Raw genomic sequence first — 24,239 nt, forward strand, 5'->3', positions numbered from 1 at the left:
AATACTAACCAGACCAGAATTAACTTTTTCTAAAGTGTGCTTTGTCTTCATAGCAATTTAATTATCATGCTTATTGTGTAGTGCTCATTAAATTGTCATTAAAAAAAAATCAAATTCAAAATAAATGAGGAAATATCATAAATATTAACTCTCAATCTGATATTCAATACCTTTCATTCAACAAATTCTGATTATAAAACGAGACGTTAACAAAACAAACAAAAAAGACCCAAAGCTTTATTTGATATACTAGGCTCTCTGTGGTCTTTGCTCTTTATGTAAACATGATTCTTATATTCTTAAAACTTGATTTATAATAGATCTTTAAAACAAAATTATATTAATATGTTTCTGGGAATTATGCATATTTCAAAATACTTACACAAATAAACATATAGTACCTACCTTTGTATCTGCTAAGGCATTGATAACATTCCCAAGAGCTAAAAGTGATCGATTGATATTTGTGCCTTCTATAAACCGGGTCCCTTTAGCACTGGTAGCACTGGCTCTTTCAGACCCTGCCAGGTCAATGAGTGTCATCTTGGCAATTCGGACATTTTGATTGATACTTGCTGTTTTATCTTGTTGTCTCAAATAAATCTTTTTGAAATTACAGGGTAATAGGGAAAATGAGGATTAGATTTAATAAAATTGAAAGGGAAATGTACACTTTATTTTTAAAAGAGCAAGAAATCAATTATTTTCACTATAAATACATACTGAACAAGGTATAGCTTGACTGGACTGGCTGATATCTAAGAGTATCAAAAGTAAATACTAAAGTTGAGAAAAATTTGAAAATGAAAAGACTTCCTATATGTGTGCTAGAGGGTAAAGAGTAATAACTCCTGGTTTGATAGAAGGTTAAAACGGTTGCCTTTTATACTCTGGTAACACTTAGTCTAAGATATTTTGGGGAAATTTCAATGTCCCTGATAAACATTTCTCTCAAGACTACTGATAAATGAAGAGTCAGTGGGAAGAAGAGAAAAGATTAATGAAGCTTTGTGGATTAGAGACTTTCTGAAAGATTTGATATCCTCAGATTTGAATTCTTTCAATTATAACTATTAGATGAGTTTCAAATAGCATAATCCAGAATAAAGCTTATAATCGTTTGAATTTTAATAGAACTAGAAACTACAAATAACAACTACTAACCTATGCTTCAGGCTTTTCTAGACCTGTATTCCTAAAAAGTACTGCATCAACTGAATCACACACTCTTAAAGAATGCAACTACTTACACGGTCACTATGGTGAAATCTTAATCAGTACCTCCCCAGTGTATTGGTTCTATAAATCTAGAGCTATAAAGAGAAAGTCTGCTCTGAATAAAAGATTATCTTTTGGAAAGGTTAAATAATTTTTACCAATTTAAGAAAAGAAAAGGAAGGAAAACCTCTAATACTTCCATTTTACTATCATGTATTTTTACACAGGTTAAAAATTTACGTGTTTCTAATTTACATCATCTCAATTCTAAATATTCTTGACTGAATCTTCTCAAAGCTGCAAAGTAAAGGAAGTGCTGAGAAGTAGAAAAGTCCACAGATGAAGAGATATTTTAGAATGTTTGAAGGTTACCATTCATAAATTTGGCTACATTTAAATTCAATTTTAAGAGCTATGGTCTAGTGACCTGTTACCTGGAAAACAGCATGAGAACGAGAAGATGTAGCATTCATATCAGTGGGATGTTGTGTCCTGTTTCTGTTACCATTATCCAATAACTGCAAAATTTCCTCTGAAGATTTGGGCTAAATTAGTTGAAACAGAAGAAAAACATACAAATTAATCACTGGTCTTTAAATTTTTTAATAAACCACCAAAATCAAGCAGACTTTTACAGGTAAAATAGAAATTATTTTCCATATATTAAATCCCATTAAATATCAATCGTGTATCATCTGCTTAGCACTTTTGTGCTAAATGAAAAAATAAAACATAAAATCTAATCTCTCTGAGGAGATAAAATAATACATTAAGCAGAATAATATACTATATTAAATGTCCAAGTAGGGTTTTAAAAGAAAAGCCTATTTGATTATTTTAAAAGAAAACAAAAGAAGACCGATGATAAACTTGATTATTTTAACTTGATACTTCATTATTTTAAAATAAGTACATGGCTAAATTACCATACTTGCTATATGAACAAGCAAAAAAAGAAGTTTGTAAACATACCTGATGTAAAGTCAATCCCTGAACGACCACCCCTTTTTGGGCATCTTCCCGGACAGCAAGTGGCCCTGAATTTACTAAGAGGTCACGAATCTGTTCATTATATACCTTAAAAGGAAAAGGACTGCTTAGCATTGATGCTTAGCATTGACACTGAAACAGTAGCGACAACATCACATAAACAGGTATACATTGCTGCCTTAAGGTTATATTAGAATTTGTCTCAAAGAGAAGCAGCAGCTCATTTTCATTCATCTCATCCCTTCTATTACACATTGCCATGACTTTTCTAACATCTGATAAAACATAAGAGTTTGATAACCAGCACTTGAACTTAAAATTTAATGATGGAGTCCTTATATCCTCCTCCTGTAATTCCCCATTTGATGACTACAAGTCAATAGAAATAGGATAGCTGGAATTGCCTCTTCCTATTTTCTGGAAATATATGGGACAAACAGTCTTGGGAAACTCTATAATAGATTGGAAATGTAAGTTGTATGGAAGTAGTGTGGTTCTTACTGGAGAAGATATTATTTCATGATGCCCAAGTAGTCCAAACTTTTTAAATTTCAGAGCTTAAAAGTTAAAGAAAACCCCTGAAAGATGGATGGTATTTATTTCACTTATCCTTCAACTGCATTAAGTTTAACATGTAATGATAATTCCATAATGGGACAGTCTCCCCCCAACTTGAATGAGGGAACTGAGGCCCTCAGAGTTTAAGTGATTTGCCCTAGTTCACAGTCACAAAGGTAAGAGCAGAGTCTGATATCCTCACTCTACTGAATGGCACTGAATACACATCTGTATTTTAAATTTCTGGCAATTCTTTTTCTTTTTAGTAATTTCTGTAAGTAATGTAGGGCTTCCCTGTTGGCTCCCAGTGGTAAAAAATCTGCATGCCAATGCAGGAGACATGGATTTGATCCCTGGATTGGGAAGATCCCTTGGAAAAGGAAAGGGCAACCCACTCCAATATTCTTGCCTGGGAAATCCCATGGACAGAGAGGCCTGCTGGGCTAGAGTCCATAGGGTTGCAAAAGAGTCAGATATGACTCAGTGACTAAACAACAACAATATAAGTAGTGTACAGAAATAGTACAATTGACATAATTTTATGAATTATGTGATAACCAGCACTTGACATAATTTTATGAATTATGTGATAACCAGTACTTACTAAAGGTACTAAGTTTTTTACTTGATAACAAAATGACAATTATACCTATTTGATAAGATTAAATAAACACATATAAAATTTAATCTTTAAGAATTATTTTCTATAAGTTATATCCATGTTCTAATAAATAGCTTACAGTGATAATTCATTGCTGGTAAAACTTGTTATAATGAATGTTAACAATTTTTAAACGCAATAAATTCTTAGAAGTAGTAAAATGATAAAATGAAGAGATAATTTTTTGGTTCTTATTTTTCTGATAAGCAACAGTCACTTTTTAAATGATTTCCCTTACCCACTTCAATCATACAAAATATATAATTATACAATTACTATCAAGCTGGTCTATGAATCAAAATCACCTGGAAGCTTTTAAAATACATAGATGTCTTGGCCACAATCCAAATCTATTAAACTAAAATGTCCAGGGGGTGAGGTCTAGGTATGTCTAATTTTAAAAAGCCCCACAGCCAATTGTGGTGCACAGACTTGAGTGGAAAACCATTAGATTAGACATTGCCTTACCATTAGTAAAATGAAAACAGATTTAAAGAAAGAAAAAACAACTAACAACATTATAAAAATAAGCAAACTTCGAAATTCTCCCAGATATAAAAGGATCTAAGGAAGAAATAATGAATACGGTGCCATGCTCTCTTCCTAATTAAGTTCAGAACAATTCTTTTCAAAATACTTAACTACAGAAAATGAATTTGACTTCTCTTTTATCACCAAGTTCTATAGACTGACAACAATTTTTAGCAACATAATTTTAAATCAATTTTTGAAATGTGAAGAAACTCTCAAACAATAAGATGTCAGCAAGAGCAGTAAAAACTAGAAATTGACCCTCTGACACCACAAATGAAAAGGCAGTAAAATCAGGGATGTCTGTTTCTGCATTGGTTTCTGAAACACTATCTGAACACAAAGTGAGAGTGCCAATAATTAGTTATTATTTGTTGAATGTCAGCTATTAAGAGGGTAGAAAGTCTCAAATGATGAGGTATGTCAAAAAAAACCACACACACACACACACACACACACACACACACACGAGATCTGCACAATTTAAGCATACAGATAAATACTTAGAGAAAAGGATTATAACCTATGAAATAATATTAAGAATCCATTAGTCTACATCGATACAGTAGAGGAAAGGGAAAGCTCTTCCTTGTAGTAGAAAGCCAATGAAGAACTGTAGACGAAACGATGGAATTTGAAAATCACTACCATCTGCAATCATGATAGTAATTGATTCAGGCATGAATCATCAGTGGATACTAAAATGAACAGACCAAAGAATGAGGAGTCACAGGATTTACACTGTTTCCCTACAAGTTATTTATTAATTATAAAGGGTAATGCATGCTCAGTTGATTGGCTCATGTCCAGCCTGCCAGGTTCCTCTGTCCATGGTATTTTCCCAGCAAGAATACTGGAGTGAGTTGCCATGCTCTCTTGCAGAGGATCTTCGCGATCCAGGGATCGAACTCGCGTGTCCTGCATTGCAGGCAGATTCTTTACCGCTGAGCCACCAGGGAAGTCCCATAAAGGGAAATACAGTACCTTTATAGTGGAAAAACTTTGTAGACACCAGCGTAATGAAATTGATCAAAGTTAACACAGCCAGTATCAGGACTAATTATATAAGCCTCTTGATATGTTACATAAGAAGAATTAATCATCACTTATGTGGTATTCCTGTCAGTCCATAACCTGAATGTAATCATGACAAATCCAAACTAAAAGCTTTACAACAGCAATATAATATATATAAAAAAAAAATCCTGATTAAAGGGACAAAAGGGATGAATTGCAACTGAATACAATACACGATCTTAGATTTTATTTTCAAGAAAGGGTGTTATTAGAATTATCAAAATCTCATTATATCATTGTTAATTTCCTGATATTGATTACTATTCAGCTTTTATTTAACAAATTTCCTGTTTTTACAAGCCTGTAACAAACAGTTTAAGGGGAAAAAAAAGGAAAACCACATATGCAGAAAGAAAGGAAAGAGTAAAATGTTAACATATAGGGAATCCAAATGAAGGGAATCTAGAAGTTCTTTATACTATCTATACTAATCCTACTACTTCTGTGTAAGTCAGCAGTTATGGCAAAATACTTAATAGAAAAAAATAAAATCTACAGCAAATAATTGAAGACCAGGAATTTTAATGATTTTATATTAATATATTCATGAAAAAATTTCTGCCTGATAGAATAATTTGAAAGGACAATGGAATTTCTTATAAAAAGATTTCTCAATACTATTGATTAAACCAAAAAATAATATTACCAACTTACCTCCAGATAAGAAACTGCCGTACTACATACTTTTTCTTCTTTAATCTCATCCATGGATTTGTAAAGGTCTAGCATTGTTAGATACATCACTCCAGGTTCAGCAGCTGATCCTAGCATTGTGTGGGTCTTTCCAGCTCCCGTGGCACCATATGCGAGTACTGAGTTTTTACGAAAAGGGATCAGAGCTCTTTGTTATGACACATAACACTACTGTATCTACTGTCCAGTGAATAAGTCCCATCTGGATATCCTAAACAGTAACTTGTAAATCCAACAGATCCAAATTCATTTATAGTCATCCTTAAATCCTGGCAATTTATAGTATCATACTGTATTTCTAACTGTGAGTTCCACCAAAGCAGAGACTATGTATCCTTCCTACCTAGTAAGTGACTTATACTACTAGTAAGTGATCTGGTACAAAGCAGGTATTAAATATTAATACAAATTTGCAGAATTCCAAATAAAAGCCATTTATAATAATTCCTTAAAAAATTTTTGTTTTAGGTAAATTACTTTGCTTTCAAGACTCTATCCAGTACAATAGAACAGTAATACATTTCTTCAAATGCCAAAAAAAACCCAAACAAACAACCCACTCTGAATTACATGTGGCAAACACCCAACATAATATTCAGTTAAAGCAGTAAGTCTTTGAGAATTAATTTTATAAATTAAATCTCTCTGCTAAGTTTGTTAACTACAAAAATATTTTTTAGTAGGATGGATTAAACTGATTCATGTTTCATTCTATTTTGTTTTATGTAAGCTGGCAGTACAACACTAAGTCTTAAGATAGTTGGATAATATAAATAAAATCCAAAAGAAACCAAAGATTCAGTATTACTTTTGTAGAGATTTTTTCACTTGGAGTTAAAATAATTTTTTTAAATCTCTAGAGACAATATGGAGTTTCATGAATGAGGAAAAGAATATCTGCTTAAAAATGAGAATCAAAGAAGGTCTAATCAATAAACCACATTCCATTCTTTCTTGACCTAGAGGGTAAACCTTTTGCAATAAAAGTGAATGAGTCAGTGAAAGACAGGGAAACATATTATAGTTTTGGGGTATCTTAAAGATAATGCCATAAATGGCGGTAATTACAAAAATATTAATAATGGTGTGAAGTACCTGGTAAGCATTCAATTAACTGGCATTTTGGAGAGCTCTTTTTCTAGGAAATCAACAGAATCACTTTGAAAGGCAAATTATTATAGGTCTGTTGAGAGCACTAAAGATGCTTCTTTGGGCTGAAGATATGCTAAAACAGCACATGTATGACACTCAACATGGGCTTTAAAAATAGTTACTTCAAGGTACTATAAAGAAAAAATAGTGCTATGAAGAAATTGCCAAGTGTTCAGAAATGTTCCACTATCCCCCAGGGATAGACTGTTGCAGAGGTAAACATTGGGAATATTTATGAATACAAATTGTGAGAAATCTGGCATCAACTATCTGAAGCATGTGGTTTTAAAACATAAGAAATGGAAAGGATGACCATCTATAGGAACCAAAGCAAGATCCTGGAAAAGAAAGTTTCAAAATGTTATATATGATGACTAACTTTCAAAGAAAATCCACATTTACAATGAAGTACTGAACTGAAGAATTTTTAGCAAACAAACACCTTAAAATTGATTATATTTAGAAGAGTCAAGTAGATGTCCTAATATAAAAGTGAAATTAGATGGAATCATTAAATCCCAGCTGAAACAATTACCTGTGCAATTATATCCATTCAAAAAACTACGAAGAATTGGCTTAGTAGTGTGTTCAAAAACTTCCAACTGAGTTGAAGTTTCATCAAAAACAGCATCAAATACAAATTTAAGATCCTTATTTTGTCTCTTTGTAATGTCCCGATTCATAGTTTTCTTTCCATGGAAAAAGCTGATTTCTTCTTGCTTGGGATCAAAAACAAGAATATGCTTATCCACAACATGGACTACTTTATGAAATCCAGAGGCCTTTTCTTTTGTGTTCTCAGGACGGACACGGACAACTACTTTCATGTGATGACACAGGTCTTCCTCAGTGACAGACATTGTTGACTATCTTGATTCCTCTGCTTATGTGAGTGGCTGAATATTTCTCTGAAATTAAAGAGTATTAATATTAATTCTACTATATGCAAAATGACTAGCATGTAGTAGTAACTTAAAAAAAAGGTGTTGTGTTTCACTCACATAGTAAGTTACTGGAAATCCCTAGTTTGAAACTTTCCAATGGTTCTTATTTTGACCTGAATTTCTTTTAATGGCCTAGATCTTCTACCTCATGTCCTATTGTCTTCCCCATTGCCCCTATTCCAACTAACATGCCAAGTGCCCCAGTAACGCCCTTCCGCTAGCCATTCTATCATAAAGTGCTTTCCTCAGTAATTACATGACTAACTCTGTCACTTCTTTCAAGTCCTTGCTCAAATGGTGCCCATTCTGCCCACCCTTATTAAAATTGCCAAACCAATTCCTAACTGCCCTTATACCACTCAATTTTTTCCCAAAGCACTTACCACCTCCTAATAGAATATATATTTTCCATCTATTTAGCATGCTTGGTGTTTACTTTCTCTATTCTAGTTAAACTATAAGCCTCTTAAGGGCATTTTAACAAAATCTTGTTTTGCTTACCAATGCGTTCCAAGTCTAAAATAGTGCCTAGTACATGGTAGACACTATAAGTGTGCATGTTTATTTGTGTCCGACTCTTTGCAATCCCATGGGTTGTGGCCTACCAGGCTCCTCAGTCCATAGAATTTTCTAGGCAAGAATACTGGGGTGGTTGCCATTTCCTACACCAGGGAATTTCCCGGACCTAGGGACTGAACCTGCATCCCCTGTGTCTTCTGCATTGGCAGCAGATTCTTTACCACTGAGCCACTTGGGAAGCTCAACAGACATTATAAAAACTGGATGACAAAGTATGCATAATTTTAGAGCAGAGACTAGGATCTATATTCAGAGATTAGAATTTCTGAATACACAAAAAACTAGGGGACTATACCATCTCTATTACTTCCTACCTGGATGAGCTAACTGACATACACCTGGAAGTATTTTTAACTCTATGGGTCTCTGAGATACAGGTACAGATAAGCTTGGTTGTGTCAATTTCCAGTGCCAAGAGACTTGCAGTCAAGATCAATTTTATTAAAAATAGTTTGTAAGCCAAAGCTATCCCTTCAGTACTTTAATACAATTCTGAGAGACCCTTTCCTGTCCATTCTCATGACCCAAACTAAAGTAGTATTAGAGCTCTCCTGAAAAATCAAAGCTAGGTTTTTCCTACCTGTGATTATATATGGTTTAGCTATAAAGTTAGGACTTCCCTGGTGGCTCAGATGGTAAAGCATCTGCCTACAAGGAGGGAGACCCAAGGTCAATCCCTGGGTCAGGAAGAACCTCTGGAGAAGGAAATAGCAACCCACTCTAGTACTCTTGCCTGGAAAATCCCATGGACAGAGAATGGTAGGCTACAGTCCATGGGGTTGCAGAGTCAGACACGACTGAGCTACTTCACTTTCTTTTCTTTTCTTTCAGCTATAAAGTTTGAGTTGAAGTGAAAGCCCAGGGTCTGATTAATATTTCAGAGATTTTTTAAGTTTTTGTATTTGCATATCATTTAATATTTTTGCATTTGATTTTTGCAATCTGATCACTTTCACTGTTGACGTACTTGAGGAAACGGAAACCACTGAGGCCACTGAAGTAATGCAGACAAGAGATGATGCAGTCAACTTAGAACAGGGAGTGGTAAATATAATCTGAAAGTAAAGATAAAAGAATTTTCTGATGCGGGAATGAGAGAAAGATAGGATTCAGGAATTACTCCAAAGTTCTTGGCCTGAGTGTCGGAAGAACAGAGTAGCCATCAACTGAGATAGAAATAACTGAGGGTAAAGCAGGTTTTGGTGTGAAGATCAGGAGTTCATTCTGGACATCTTAAATCTGAGAACATTAATCAACATCTAGATGGACATTTCAAGGCAGCTGGAAGCTAAGTCAAGAAAGTAAAGGCTGTCCTCAGAGTTTTAACGCCATGTGAAGATTTTCAGTTTTTCAAGCTTATCATGGCATTAAAACTTAGGGGGGCCTTCTAAATCAAGGAGGAGAGAATGATCAATTGTGCTAAATACCTGCAAATAGGTCCAGTTCAGTTCAGTCGCTCATTCGTGTCCGACTCTTTTGACCCCATGTATTGCAGCACGCCAGGCTTCCCTGTCCATCACCAACTCCGGGAGCCTACTCAAACTCATGTCCATCACTCCCGGAGCTTACTCAAACTCATGTCCATCGAGTTGGTGATGTCATCCAACCACCTCATCCTCTGTCATCCCCTTCTCCTCCCTCCTTAAATCTTTCCTAGCATCAGGGTCTTTTCAAATGAGTCAGTTCTTTGCATCAGGTGGCCAAAGTATTGGAGTTTCAACTTCAACATCAGTTCTTCCAACGAATATTCAGGACTGATTTTCTTTAGGATGGACTGGTTGGATCTCCTTGCAATCCAAAGGACTCTCAACAGTCTTCTCCAACACCATAGTTCAAAAGCATCAATTCTTCAGCACTCAGTCTTCTTTATAGTCCAGCTCTTACATCCATACACAACTACTGGAAAAACCAAAGCTTTGACTAGACGGACCTTTGTTGGCAAAGTAATGTCTCTGCTTTTTAATATACTGTCTAGGTTGGGCATAGCTTTTCTTCCAAGGAGCAAGTGTCTTTTAATTTCATGGCTGCAGTCACCATCTGCAGTGATTTTGGAGCCTCAAAAAATAAAGTCTGTCACTGTTTCCATTGTTTCCCCACATTATTTGCCATGAAGTGATGGAACCAGATGCCATGATCTTAGTTTTCTGAATCTTGAGTTTTAAGCCAAATAGGTTAAGTACTTAGTAAAAGTCATCATGGGATTTGGTAACATAGAAGCAAATAAGAACAACGTGGGGCAATGGTAGGACAAAGGCCTGAATAGGAGAAGACTCAGATAGCAAATACAGGAAGCACTACTGAACAATTAAGCAAAGAAATGGACAGGGTTAAAAGAAGATATTGTGTTTCCTAAAGTGGAAGAAATAATAATGATAATGCTAACATATATCAGAAATCCATACACTTTTGAAAGGAATTCAAATTAAGGCCAAGACAATCTAAAACTAGAAGACACTGGACATAGCACTCCCTTTTTAGGACTCTGTGAGTCCCCAAAATATAACACTGAAAAGCAAAGGATGGTCATTTAGATTCTAACAGTTAGGTCCCAGATGAATTACTACTCTGGTCTTTCTTCACCCTGAGCTTCTGTCTAGCCAACTCCCATAAATACCTATACTCCTTTTCTTTGACCTTGGACAAGTTACTTGATCTCACTGAATTCCAGGTTTCTCATTTGTATAAAAGAAATAATACCTAATAGCTGTCCTTAAGCTAAAAGAGATAAAAAGCATTAAGTGTATTAAGGCATTCAATAAATGCCAATTCTCTTCCCTACCTGCCTCCAATCCTGCCTCTTCTTCCCAAAGATAACTAGACCATCTTTTCATTGTTTCCCAAGGAGCTTATCACTGGCATTTTGGTTAGATCAATTCTTCCTTATTTGGAACTGTCTCAAATATTAGAGGATGTTAACATTTCTGACCCCTGTGTATTAAAGGCTAGTAGAATCTCACATTCCTTGTGATACTCAAAACTAACCTCTACATAGACTTCTAATGGGGGAAAGGGGAAGAGAAACTAAAGAGCCTCTTGATGAGGGTGAAGGAGGAGAGTGAAAAAGAGGCTTAAAACTCAATACCAAAAAAACTAAGATCTGGTCCCATCACTTCAGGGCAAATAGATGGGGATAAGGTAAAAGCAGTGACAGATTTCTTCTTCCTGGGCTTTAAAATCACTGCAGATGGTGACTGCAGCCATGAAATTAGAAGACGACTGCTTGACAGGAAAGCTGTGACAAACCTAGACAGTATATTAAAAAAGTAAAGACATCACTTTGCCAACAAAGGTCTATATAGTCAAGACAATGGGCTTTCCGGTACGGATGTGAGAGCAGGACAATAAAGAAGGCAGAGCATGGAGGAACTGATGCTTTCAAATTGAGGTGTTGGAGAAGACTCTTGAGTGTCCCTTGGACAGCAAGGAGATCAAACTAGTCAATCTTAAAGGAAATCAACCTTGAATACTCTTTGGAGGGACTAACGGTGAATCTGAAGCTCCAACACTTTGGCCACCTGATGCGAACAGTTGACTTATTAGAAAAGATCCTGATGATGGGAAAGATTCAAAGCAGGAGAAGAGGGCAACAGAGGATGAGATGCTTGGATGGCATCACTGATTCAATGGACCTGAACTTGGGCAAATTCCAGGAGATGATGAGGGACAGGGAAGCCTGATGTGCTGCAGTCCATGGGGCAGCGAAGAATCAGACATGACTTGGCAACTGAATAACAAAAACAGATTCTCACGTTCCTTGTGATACCAAAAACTAACCTCTACACATATTTTTCTAAAAGCTTTTAGAAATGTTCAACAATGCCTTGCTTTTCACTGATATGCTTCTTTTTTCCCCTTCAATGGTAGATAAAATATACAAAAATGAAATGGTTAAAAAACATATAAAACATCAGGTGATTTTTTTTCAAAACAGATCTTAGGTTGGAAGGTATCTCTTGTTAATTAACTCATTAACTCAGTAAGTTAACTGTTAAAATCCCAGTTCTTCAACTTACTGGCTGTGATAGTGGGCAAGTTACTCAATCTCCTTATGGATTAGTTTCCTCATCTGTAAAGTGGGACTAATAATACTACCTACCTTATAAAGTTCTTGTGAAGATTAGCACTTAGAAAAATACCTGGCACAGAGAAGGCATTATAACATCTGCTATTATTATTACATATAGCTTAGTGAGGAAAGAGCTATTGAAATAATGGTGCAAATATGCAAAGCTGTAACTCTGATAAGTGCTATCAGATAAAGGTTAACAGTGCTACCTAAGACTGAGTTTGAAAGCTCCCCAGAGGAACAACTGGAATGGAGAGCTGAAGAATGGATAGTTATTACCAGGTTAAAAAAAAGATTTCAGGACAGAAAACTAGTTGTGCACTCAGTAAATATCCACTGAGTGCCTTCTATGTGTAAGGCATTTTTCTGGGCCTTGGAACAGACAGTTAGAAGTGTATGTATGGGTTCTTGTTTTAGATGGGAATGTTGTGAAAAGAGACCAAAGTGAGGGACTGAGCAAGTAAGTGGCTCCCAGGCAGGAGTATTTCAGGGCCACAAGTCCAAAAGCCTATGGTAGGAAACAGCTTGTGCAGAGGACATAAATGGCTGTGTGGTCAATTTGCTTAAATCTCATTTTGTATAACCATTTAGTTTTATATGATTTTAATTCTATCTACAGCATCTAAAGAGATGCTCAGTTAAGCTTTGCTCAGTCCTGACTGTAGCTGGAGAGAACACAAGGGAATGGAGAGGGCTGCATTAAAAAGATTAAGCTGGATAAAAGTGGGGCCAGATCTAGATTTCAATGTCAGGTTATAGAACTTAGATTGGACTTTGAAGTTAATTGGGAATTATTAAATGAAAAAATTATGCTCAATTATGTTCAAGTATGTTGATGTCATTAGGAATTAATGAGGTTGTTCCTACATTAAAACATGATGACTGCTTTTTTTTTCCCCTAACATGGCCAAGTAAAAGAGATAGACATCCAGTTGATTCTGACTAAGGCACACAGAAATTACATTCCTTGACCATTTTTACTTACGAAGTGGCAAAACAAAAGACTGCATATTGTTATCTGTGCAATAATGTGTTACCTCAAAAATTATTTTCAGATGATCATTCAGAAGATAGTATCACAGTCTCTGTTCAGTTTTGTCACATCTACTTTCAAGTGATATCTGTTGAATAGAATCAAAAAAGCGAGCTGGTAGGATTTCACTGGTGGGACTAAAATATTAAGGACAAATACAACACCATTTCCTTTATAATAGAAAGGTATCTCTAGAGTGGGTAGAGTATGAAAGAGAGTGATGAAGGGGCTTTAGTAGTAATCTATAAAATGATAGGGTTGGACTACATTGATAACTAATGTTCTTTTCTAGCTCTAAATTTTATGATTATTGTGTATGACAAAAATATAACATCTAATGGGACTATATACCTTTATATTCCTCCTTATCTCTTGTCGTGTGCTTGGTATATAGTTAAGTTCTCAAAACATCTGATTAATGAGCAAATTAATAAGTTATAAAAAGTAGACATGGAATTCAAAAAAGCAATACAGCCATTTTTGGCAAACACATACTATACTTCTCTAAGACAACCAACATACCATAGCAGAGTGAAATGGTTGGCAATAACAAGAAATCATAACGAGGATCCTGAGGCATCAAAAACAGTTAAATAATGTGCCCAATTTCTTTATAAAATTAGGAAAATGAGATCATTTTTATGTTAATTGTTGAAGATGGTTAAAACACTATCACTTAAATAAGGGTAACATTCAATTTTCTGGGAGAATGACTTACACAGAGAGCCTCATTCTTCTGTTACCTTTAAGGAAGCAGTGTTAAAACTAATTCTCTTCAATAGTTGCAAGTTGATATAAACCAAGTTGAACAGGTAAATCCTAATCTTATATCTAGCTACTGTTTTCCTAGATAAAATTTAAGCCAGTTAAGTCAAAGATCATATGAATATACAATAAATTTGACTTAATTCATCAATTGTATGTACTGATACCGTCTTCAAAAGAAATCAGATCATGTGATGTACCTCATCTTGTTCTGCTCCAATGACTCTCCAGCATATGAATAAAATGCAAACTCTTTACCAGGTCCTATAGGATCTATACTTTGTTCCTGTCTAATGTTACCCTCCCTCTCCATTACTGTTTCAGTCTCACTGTCCTTCTCAGTGTTTGTTCAACACCTCAGTCTCATTCTGGTCTAACTTTCTCTTTTCTCTGCCTGGAAGGCTCTATCTTCAGGTATTTACAAATCTTAATATCTCAGTTCATCATTCAGGTCTTTGTTCAAACGTCACTTCATAGAGGTTTTCCCTAAAGATTTCATTCCAAACTGTATCACCCTGCCCTTGCCTCTCTAATTCCTTATCAGTTTTATTTTCCTTCCTAGTATATAAACTACTTGGAAAATATATATTATTTGGTTACATATTTATTGCTTAGTTCCCTTCTAACATGTTAAGCACCATGAGAACTGGAACTTCATCTGCACTCCAGAACCTAGAAAAGGGCTTATCACATATTTAGAAATTTTTACATACTTGTTGAATAACAGAACGAATGAACTAATGAAGATTTTCAAGATACGTGTGCAAAAAATAAATGCAGAATAGTGGATATGGTATTCAACCATTTGTATTTTCAAAAGACATATACATACTTGTATGTGTGTGGGCTCTCTCAGGAAGAGAACACAAGAAATTGATAATACAGTTGCTTGATGGTGGGAAAATAACTGACAAGCAGGTTTACTTTTTCCTTATATTCTTTTGTACTATTTGGGTTTTAAACAAGTCTAGGTGTTTTTATCTCAAAAACAAAACAAAAAAATATTAAAATTTACCTTAAACACAAAGTTTCTGTTAATAACTTTGGAATACTTTTTCCTGAGCTGTTATTCTACAAATAGAAATGGGCTAAGCAATTTAAATACTTATTTAATCTCTGTAACAACTCTATGATATAGGATTTTATATTATAGGATAGATACAAAATCATACCTATTTTATATAGAGAGAAACTATAATACAAAGGTTAAGTTAACTGGCTGAAGTCACATTATTGGAAGCATAAGACATGAAATTTGAACTCCGACTGACTGAACCTAAAGTTCAAGTATTTAATCATCTTCTCCATAACGAGATAAATATATAACTCTAAGAAATTTTCTGATAGAAGAAGTTAAACTATTTTCACTTTTGATAGAAACCTCAGGGCCTAGTACTGGGGCTCTTGCAATGAATGTTGAAACAAAACTGGAAGTTCATGATTTTTCTGTGCCTGTTGGATAATATAAGTATCTATTTTCAGAAAATGTTATTAATTTAGAACTCTTGAATTAGGTGGATATGGTGATAATTAGTAATAATGAACAGTGGCTATCATTTGAGAACACTCTGTACGCCAGGCATTATGATAAACATTTGACATTCATCATCTCATTCAGTCCTTAAAATATAAAGTAGACTCTATTACTGTCTCCAATTTACAAAAACAGAGACTTAGTTTTAGGATAAGGAATTTTTCCAAAATGACATGCGATTAAATGAGAAGCCAAAATGTGGATCCAGGTCCAAATCTATAATACATGTTCTTAGTAGCTACGCTCTATTGGAATCAAAACGAAAGGCTTTCAAAAAATGGAGCAGACGTGTTGTATAAATTTTGTTGAAGGTGTGGAGTAATACAGTTATAAATTATTTCTTAAATACAAATTCAAATTTGAATTTGATTCAGATTCCATAAACATTTTTTAGGACCAGGAACTACCTTCCACTTTATCATGTACAGTCTCTACGTAACTTAAACCTCTTATTGGAAATAACTTTGAGTGTTAGAGCCACTGCTTCTAGTAATTTGCAAGCATCAAGGAAGAATGAAAATTTCAAATGGAGGGAAGGGCAGTACTAACATCTGGACTATTTTTTTCCTCCTAGATTTCAGAGTTGACAGCATAAGTCATTTTATTGTGTACCTTAATTGATTCAAGATATATTTAGAGTGGAACAAGATACATTTTAAAATGAAAACTTTGTGTATTTGTAAATACTTGTTTAGTAATAGGAGACAATTTCTACCGTTAAAAGGCAGATAACCTTTGTGTACTGAAATAACCAATTCCTACCAAATAGTAGAAAGTTAATAAAAAGCAGTATCTAACCTTTGGATTTCATGTTCTCTGGCAACAAAGTTCATAAATACTTACCAAAATCCAAGATGGGGTCGCTGACCATGGTAGAATAACACTATCAACTGAAACCTGTAGAATGTCTAACACATCCTACCTGGTTGTTAAAAATTAGTAACCTATACACTATACAACACAAATTTTTAATTCTGGCCAAATAATGTCATAAACAGCAGTCAGCCTTGACTTCTCTGAAACAGAGTGCCTAATGAACACTACTCAAGGCGAATCTAGCAGAAACTTAAGAAACGATGGTAGAAGAACTGATTCTCAGTGCTTTAAGTATTTTTTATTTGCAGAGCATCATCTACCAGTATCTCTTCCATAGCCCGGCTGATCCTCAGCAAACCTATTAGTCACTGTTGGCAGGTTTTATCTTGATGCTACAAATGGGGCTCGGGGAAGGTTCCCAGCTGATCTTTGACAGGTTAACAGCAGAACCTCGCTGGACAAAAAGCTTGCAAGTTGGGGAACCAAGGCTCCTCATCTGACAGTTAAGCTTAGGGTTATACTTCAAAACAAAACACTATGTATACGGAGTCCTGAAGGAACTTTGCACTGTAAGGTACTGAACAGTTAGTGTTCAGCCAAAGTCTGGGAAAAGAGCCAGGATGCCCTTTAAAATTTCCAACTTCCTCAGAATTTCAGGTAGGAGATCCCTGATCTTCCTGCTGAGCCGTCCAGGACTCTCGTTCAGGCAGAGTCACATTCTAGTGCGTTCTCAAGTTCCTTCTTCCTTTCACTTTCTCCCCAAGGAACCTTAACCAGGCCCACCCGCAACCCTACCCTATCGCCGCACTTAAGGCTTCCGTGTTTGTCAACAAGCCCACTTGGTCCTCTATTCCTGAGGCGGCGGGACCTCTCCGCTTTCAGCGAGATACGTCATCCAAAAAAAGTCCCCGAGACCAGTTTTCTCCTCTAGCCTTACACTCACCTCAGGCCCAAAAAGTTTCACTCGAACGTCCGCCACCCGGCTATTCAAACTCAGCCTCGAGATTCAAACTCAAGCCAGCTTCCTCAGCGCCTCTTTTCATTGGCTGCCGTCTTCGTGACGTCACCACGCAGGACGTGGCCGTGGCGCGCTGCAGATTGGCGCCAGGCGTCTTAGCGGCGCGGAGCACTAGAAGCTGCCTAACTCCGCGTCACCGTGGCAACGCGGAGGCTGTTTCCGGAGGCGTTGGCCGAGGTGGGCGGGGTTAGCCTGCAGCTGCAGGTGGGAGGCAGACACCTGGGATCTTCAGGAAGCCTTCAGACCGCGGGCACGGGCCCGGTTCCTGGGTTCAGGGTGTGAGTGAGACGAGTGCGGGCAGGGCTTGGTCATGCCCTCTGCTAGGGGGAGAGGCGGAGCCTGTGGGTATGGATTAATGGGTTTTGGGTGTTTATTTTCTCCTTTTCTCTATTAAGCAACGAGGCCTCCAAGGCACAGGTCCAGTGATCTGGAAGCTATAGGGGCCTGTTCCTTCCAGCCACTTTCACGTGGACGCAGCTGGAGTCAATTCATCTAAATTAATCGAAAGTCCAGGACTTTTGGTTTGAGGGCCCAGGCTTCGTTGCTCAGGAACCCCAGGCCCATTCCCTTAGTGTCTGCTGACTGAAACTATTTGTTGTATGACTGTTTTTTCCATTTCTTTCTAAGATGGCATTACAAAATAAATTTATTCAAATTTATTGGCCTAGTTCATTATTGGATGCAGTGGGCTTTTAAGTCCTGGGTTGTAGTTAGAATTTTAGAATGTAACTATAAAAAGAAAAAAATATATATATCTGGGAAAAAAATGGCAGATGTGTTTGCTAAGAGAATTCATCGTTTTTTCTCAGGATATTTTTAATAGTATGATCTGAATTTTTGTTGTTCTTATGTTACTATTGTTGTATCCATTCATTCAATAGTTATTGATTGTATATTTTAAGGACATAATAGCGCACAGTTGAGTCAAACTCCTGGCCCTCTTGGAGCTTATGTTCTAGTGATTCAACATCACCGTATATACAAGATGGCACACCACCAAATGTAGAATATTTTAAGTGAACAATGTAGGGGAAACCCTCATAGGCATTTATTTTCTATTGAAGAAAACCAGAAGCACTTTGTATTGTATATGTATTGTATATGATGCATAATATATAATTATTTCTGAGCACTGGATAGAGCATCAATAAAGCTACTAATTGCTGGCTGTACTAGATGGATCTTAGCTAATGAGTAGTGATTTGTATGGTGCTGGGTTTGGTAGTAAAACTGAGAAGGCTTTTTATTTCAAATATGCAGTCACTCTGTGGTACTTTACCTTTGATGTCCCGGGCATTTTATTAATTTTATATATATTATCTAATCACTTCCAAGTTTTAAAACAGCCCATGAGATATATATACTATTTATTTTACTGAAAAGAAAACTGAAGTTTTCAGAAAATCTCTTAAGAAAAATATTTCTTTTGAAGGGTACAACCCAGCCAATTCAGAATGGAGTCACTTGTTTCTGAAATACTTTCTAGATTAAGTGATATTAAGATGATATCCTAATCTAGTCTGAAAATAGGCATGTTTTACCAATTCCTTGTAAAACTGTACTGATTATTGCTAAAGGAGAAGTGTTTACATTTCTTCCTTTTTGATAGCCACATTGTATAAGGCTGAACCAATTTCACAGGTGTTTCTACACCTAATCTAGTGCTTATTTTACATTTAAATTCTCCATCACACTTGCCGTTTAAAAGAGTTCAGATTATGAAGTTCATATTCTTAAGGAATTGTCCATATCTCTTAAGGAGTAAGAAATTTTAACGTTACAATCAATGTCATTACTCTGGCAGCTGGCTTCTCTTTAGTTGGCAAGTCATTAAGGAGTGTAATAGAAACGATAGGAAACTGATGTATTTTGTAACGAAATGAAGGCAAAAGAACCAAAAATTTTCAAACACGTAGTACTAAGGAGACAGAAATTCCCACCTTTTATTAGGAATTAAGAGTATAACTAACTGCTGTCTTTTAGAACACAGAAATTTAACATAGGTTTAGAGTAAACTGAAAAGAGTGGAGAAAAGACAAAATGGAAAGTTAGATTTGAAGTTGCATCAGACATTAAAAAAAAAAGTAAAAGTGAATTTAAAGCTGGCAATGGTAGGAGTTTATATCTCACTCGACCCCCAGGAACACCTTTTGGAGCCCGAGCGCCTGCGGGACCCTTTGGGAGCTGGGGACTGGAAGCAACGGAACCAAAGGCAGACGGTCCTCGGTTGCTGGGGCGGACGTGGGCCCAATCTGTCCGTCCCCGCAAGTTTCCCCCAGGGCTGGGACCTGGGCGAGCGGCAAATTCAGCTTTTCCCGGATCATAGTGTTCGTCTCGGGCCCGAGTTGGAGGCTAACTGAGAAGTCTTCGTTCCTCAGGTGAGGAGAAGGTGGTCGAGTCCCAGGAGCTCTTTTGGAACCCGCTCCACGCCTGTGGGGGAACTTCAGGGGACGACGGATTCGCCCAGCGCAAAGGAAACTCGCGCCTCTGCTCTTACGCTTACTCTCTTCAGCATTCATTCATACCGAGTTCAGAAGTTTCTAAAGAGTTTCCCTCGTCCGAGTGTAATTCTTACGCAAAAGAGTGGATTTTTTTTTTTTCTTCTTCTTCTTTAGGACCTTTTTCACATTCTCTGCGTTCGGTTGCCAGCCTCCAGGTCGACTTTTTGGCCTTAGGAATTAAATTTCCAAAGAGTTTTCTCTGCAGGGGGAGCTGACTGCAATGATGGTAATTGGTAGTACCATTGAGGAAGTAGTTTTCAAAGGTATCGCTCACCTTTGTGTTCCCACGTTTAAAAGAGTAACCTGGCTAATTCCGTGGTCTCAGCAGCTTAGACTGAATTTTGCTGGCAGGCAAAAGTTAAATGGCTTACCTAGAAAACCACAGAGTTGGCTCCAGAGCTTAGATTTCTTGACATCCTGCTTCTTTACTGTAAACAGAGGGAACGTAAAACTATCTTAAATCTTTTAGGGTGGCTGGTTCTTAGCAGACTACAGGAGTGCTCTGAGTTACCTGATAGGAGATTGGGCTGCAGAAGAGGGGATTCCCTTTAGAGCTTGCCCCCTTCCATTTTTAGGGACATATTAAAAAACACAATCAAAGAGGAAGGTTAATTATTGAAATGTTTTGTCTATGCTTACTCAGGTTAGTAGCCAATTCATGCATAATAAACTCTACAGGCTTTGTACTTTGAATATATTTGAGTAAATACAAAGAAATTGATGGCAGAAGAAAATTAAATGCTGTTAAAAACTTCTTTTTTTAAATCCTACTTGCCCTTCCCTGCATGGTTCTGATTCTGATATTGGAATTGATGGACTTTTTTGATTGTTTTGTTAAAAAATTATCAAAATCTGAACATCCAGTTTATATTGTTTATGTTTATTGGATAGGCAAAATAATAGGAAAAGTTTTGGTTGTATTGTTTAAATACTCCAGATTCCAGTATTTAGGGCTGGACATCGTTACAGTGTCTTCTGTTGGGTGCCACACTGTATACTGTGTTTCCAGGTGGAGTAGACCAAGCAGTAGGATATTGGCTCCTTAAAAAAAAGAGTCTAATTATGGCATACTAAAAATACATAGGCAGTGTAATCAAAGTACCTTTCAATTACATGACTGTATTAAATAAAGCCAGTGGGCCGGTTTATAACATAGAGGTTAAGACGAAAAATTCTGGGGAAAGAATGCTGGTGTTACAGTTCTAGCTTTATGACTCTCCAACTGTGTGACCTTTTGCAGATTACTTCTCTGTTTTCTCCTCTGTAAAATAGAAATAATAATAGTACCTACCTCTAAGTGTTGGAGTAAGGATTGAATGAGTTAGTACATGTAGTGTGCTTAGACTAGTAAGTGGTACTTAGTAAGTGCTCAATAAATGTTAGCATTTATTTTGAAATATGTTAGAAATGCCAAGTTAGAGCATAATTTGGATTGTGTAAACTTTCTGGAAGCATAAGGCATAATTCATAATCTGGCTGATTTGTTAACTGCTCAACAACTAAAATTGTTATACTGTTATATAACATTATATAGCATTTATATATATAAGTGTTATACAGATGTTATACTGAACATCTAAAATTAAAACACTCATTTAACAAACTTTTTTGGCATAGTTTTTCTGTGTCATATTTGCAACATAATAATGTGAATTATGTCTTCGGTACAGTTGACATTATCCTCACGGTTACATCTTATTGATACTATATACAATATCAAATATATATTTTTATTTTACATTTATTACATGTGATTGACTTTTCAACATCATTCTTCATTTTCTATTGCAAAAGGAAGTTAAGGCATATTTAAGCAAAATTTATCTTTCTTAGCTATTTTGAGAATGTGATTTTTCGTAGGGTTAGGGAGACAGGTGAAATTTTCTAAAGCAACATTTGATACAAACATTAATTCTGTAGAATCTGGAATTTATCCAACCATTTTTTATTTTCCCCCAGAAAACACATATTGAGCACCTAGTGTGTATCTAATTTTGTGGATATAAAGGTGTGGTTCTTACTTCTAAGTAACTCATAATTCAAGAGGAAGGAAGAGTAGTGTTAAATTGTTATTTATTGTAAGTGTCAAAAATGTTGTTTGCAACTGCAAACAACATTTAGAGTAAAGAGTGTAATATTTTCAAAAGGTATTCTGTTAATGTATTTCATAAATTATGTTTTTTATTCTGCATTTTAAAGAGTGGAGCATTACAGAATAAAATGGAACAAGTTAGAGGGGAAAAAAAGAATGTATCAGTTATTCACTTGGTTTTTTATTGGGGGCAGGGAGCAGACAATTGAAACAGTGTTGGATGTGAAATGTCAAAGTGTGTTCAGCAGAGTGTTTATAAAGTATAGTTTAAAATGATACATATGTCACTGATACAGGGCATGGTGAGATGATTTTGTCAAAAATTATCCATGACAAATTACAAGGTTTTTTCACAGACTGATAACCTCTTTTTCTTTTCGGTTGTACATGCATAGCCTTTTTTCAGTTTCTCAAAGTTAAATTGAAAATTAAGATTTAGCATTATGTGAAAAACAATTAAAAGGGTTTGAAATTAGAGAACCTGTGAATCTAAAATAGAATGATATTTATAACCCCTGGATAGCTTTTTCAGATTAACGGTTTTGATGCATTGAACCCGTTCTTTAAACTTAATTAAAATTCAAAAAAGCATATTTCAGAAAATGATTAATAAATATTCATATCTCTGATGGTTAAAACATTAATGGTCTTAGAGCTTATCAGGCCACATTAAAAATTATATTTTCAGATAGTCTCTGGGGTTCTCTTGGTTTCCTTGCTTTATGTAAGGAGGGTAGTCACCTTCACTTGTTAGAAATGATGAGTTTTATATATTTTTCATGTGGTAAATATTGCACACTAATTTGCTTTCCCCCAAGTATTATAACATTATTTTTTTAAAAAAATCCAACAATCATGATTTTAATTTTTTTCTAGATTTGTTGATCTACAGAATGCTTCGATACCCATATTTTTGTAGAATCCATAAAAATTTTATTTCATGCTGGTTGGAATCTGGCATATATAATTTGGGTGTCTGGCCAAAAAAAATACATGCTACAGCAGAAAGATATAATGAATATGAAGCCCAGGAGGAAACAGATCAAACTGGAATTCAGGAGTTACACAGATCTCAAGATAGAGATTCTGGAGTGATGACTAAGTTACATATTCCAGTGATGGTGGATGAAGTTGTTCGTTGTTTGGCACCACAAAAAGGGCAGGTAAGTTGATTAATCTTTTATTTTCTAACACTTTTTACTTGAAATACAATTCACTTAATGTTCACATTTAAGTGTTTTTTAGTGTATTTACAAGGTTATACAATTATCACCACTGTCTGATGCAAGAACATTTTTATTATCCCAACAGGAAACCCCAAACCCATTAGCATTCACTCCACATTGATTCCCTTCTCCTTGTGCCTGACAACCTGCTAATCTATTTTTTGTCTATATCGATTTGTCTGATCTGGACATTTCATATCAATGAATTCATACACTTTGTGATCTTTTCTACCTGCCTTTTACTTAGCATGTTTTCAAGATTTATCCATGTTGTGATGTGTGTCAGTAATTATTTCTTTTTATTCCTGAATCATTCCATTGTATGGATATGACTTTTTTTTTAATCCGTTCATCAATTGATGAAGTTTACACTTCCATGTTTAGACTACTCTGAAATGCTGCTATGAACATTCATGTAAAAGTTTTTGTGTGAACATGTATTCAATTCTTTTGGGCATGTGCCTTGGAGTGGATGCTGGGTCATATGCTAACTCTATGCCTAACTTTTTGAGAATCTGCCAAACTGTTTTCCAGAGTTGGTTAGTTTCATCAAATAACAGTTTTAAAAGGAAAAGAATATTATGTTTTATGTGGTTAGGATATGAAAATGAAATTCTACTATAGCTTCTTGAGAATTTTAATATCTTTTTAGGAATGACTGGAGACAAAGGTAGAAGTTTCAATTCCCATCCTGTTTTCTTAGGCTGAGTTTTCAGCTACCCTTCTGTCTTACTGAGAATTCTCCAGAGAAATAGGACCAACAGGATGTGTAGGGGAGGCATGAG

At 35.7% G+C, this 24,239-nt stretch overlaps 2 protein-coding genes across 3 annotated transcripts in view; one reads left to right on the plus strand and one right to left on the minus strand.

Annotated features, from left to right (window-relative positions):
• Window positions 1-17,648, minus strand: part of KIF18A (kinesin family member 18A) — an 86,474-nt gene extending 68,826 nt beyond the window's left edge. The window contains exons 1-6 of the mRNA XM_010831790.1: window positions 17,561-17,648; window positions 7,416-7,788; window positions 5,690-5,847; window positions 2,191-2,295; window positions 1,653-1,763; window positions 406-603 (exon numbers count right to left, since the gene is read on the minus strand). Coding sequence (XP_010830092.1) covers window positions 406-603; window positions 1,653-1,763; window positions 2,191-2,295; window positions 5,690-5,847; window positions 7,416-7,740 — 897 coding nt within the window. The 5' untranslated portion in view covers window positions 7,741-7,788; window positions 17,561-17,648. The remainder of the gene's footprint in view (window positions 1-405; window positions 604-1,652; window positions 1,764-2,190; window positions 2,296-5,689; window positions 5,848-7,415; window positions 7,789-17,560) is intronic.
• A 68-nt stretch (window positions 17,649-17,716) lies between these two features.
• The window catches only part of METTL15 (methyltransferase like 15), a 220,816-nt gene continuing 214,293 nt past the window's right edge, over window positions 17,717-24,239 (plus strand). Inside the window, exons 1-3 of one of the 2 annotated variants that reach the window (XM_010831791.1) lie at window positions 17,723-17,812; window positions 19,777-20,013; window positions 23,105-23,391. In XM_010831791.1, coding sequence (XP_010830093.1) covers window positions 23,122-23,391 — 270 coding nt within the window. In that variant the 5' untranslated portion in view covers window positions 17,723-17,812; window positions 19,777-20,013; window positions 23,105-23,121. Of the gene's footprint in view, window positions 17,813-19,776; window positions 20,014-23,104; window positions 23,392-24,239 lie in introns of both variants that reach the window. The other variant, XM_010831792.1, reaches the window with a different exon arrangement.

Source organism: Bison bison, unplaced genomic scaffold (assembly GCF_000754665.1).
Source record: "Bison bison bison isolate TAMUID 2011002044 unplaced genomic scaffold, Bison_UMD1.0 scf7180017864531, whole genome shotgun sequence".
NCBI lineage: Eukaryota > Metazoa > Chordata > Mammalia > Artiodactyla > Bovidae > Bison > Bison bison.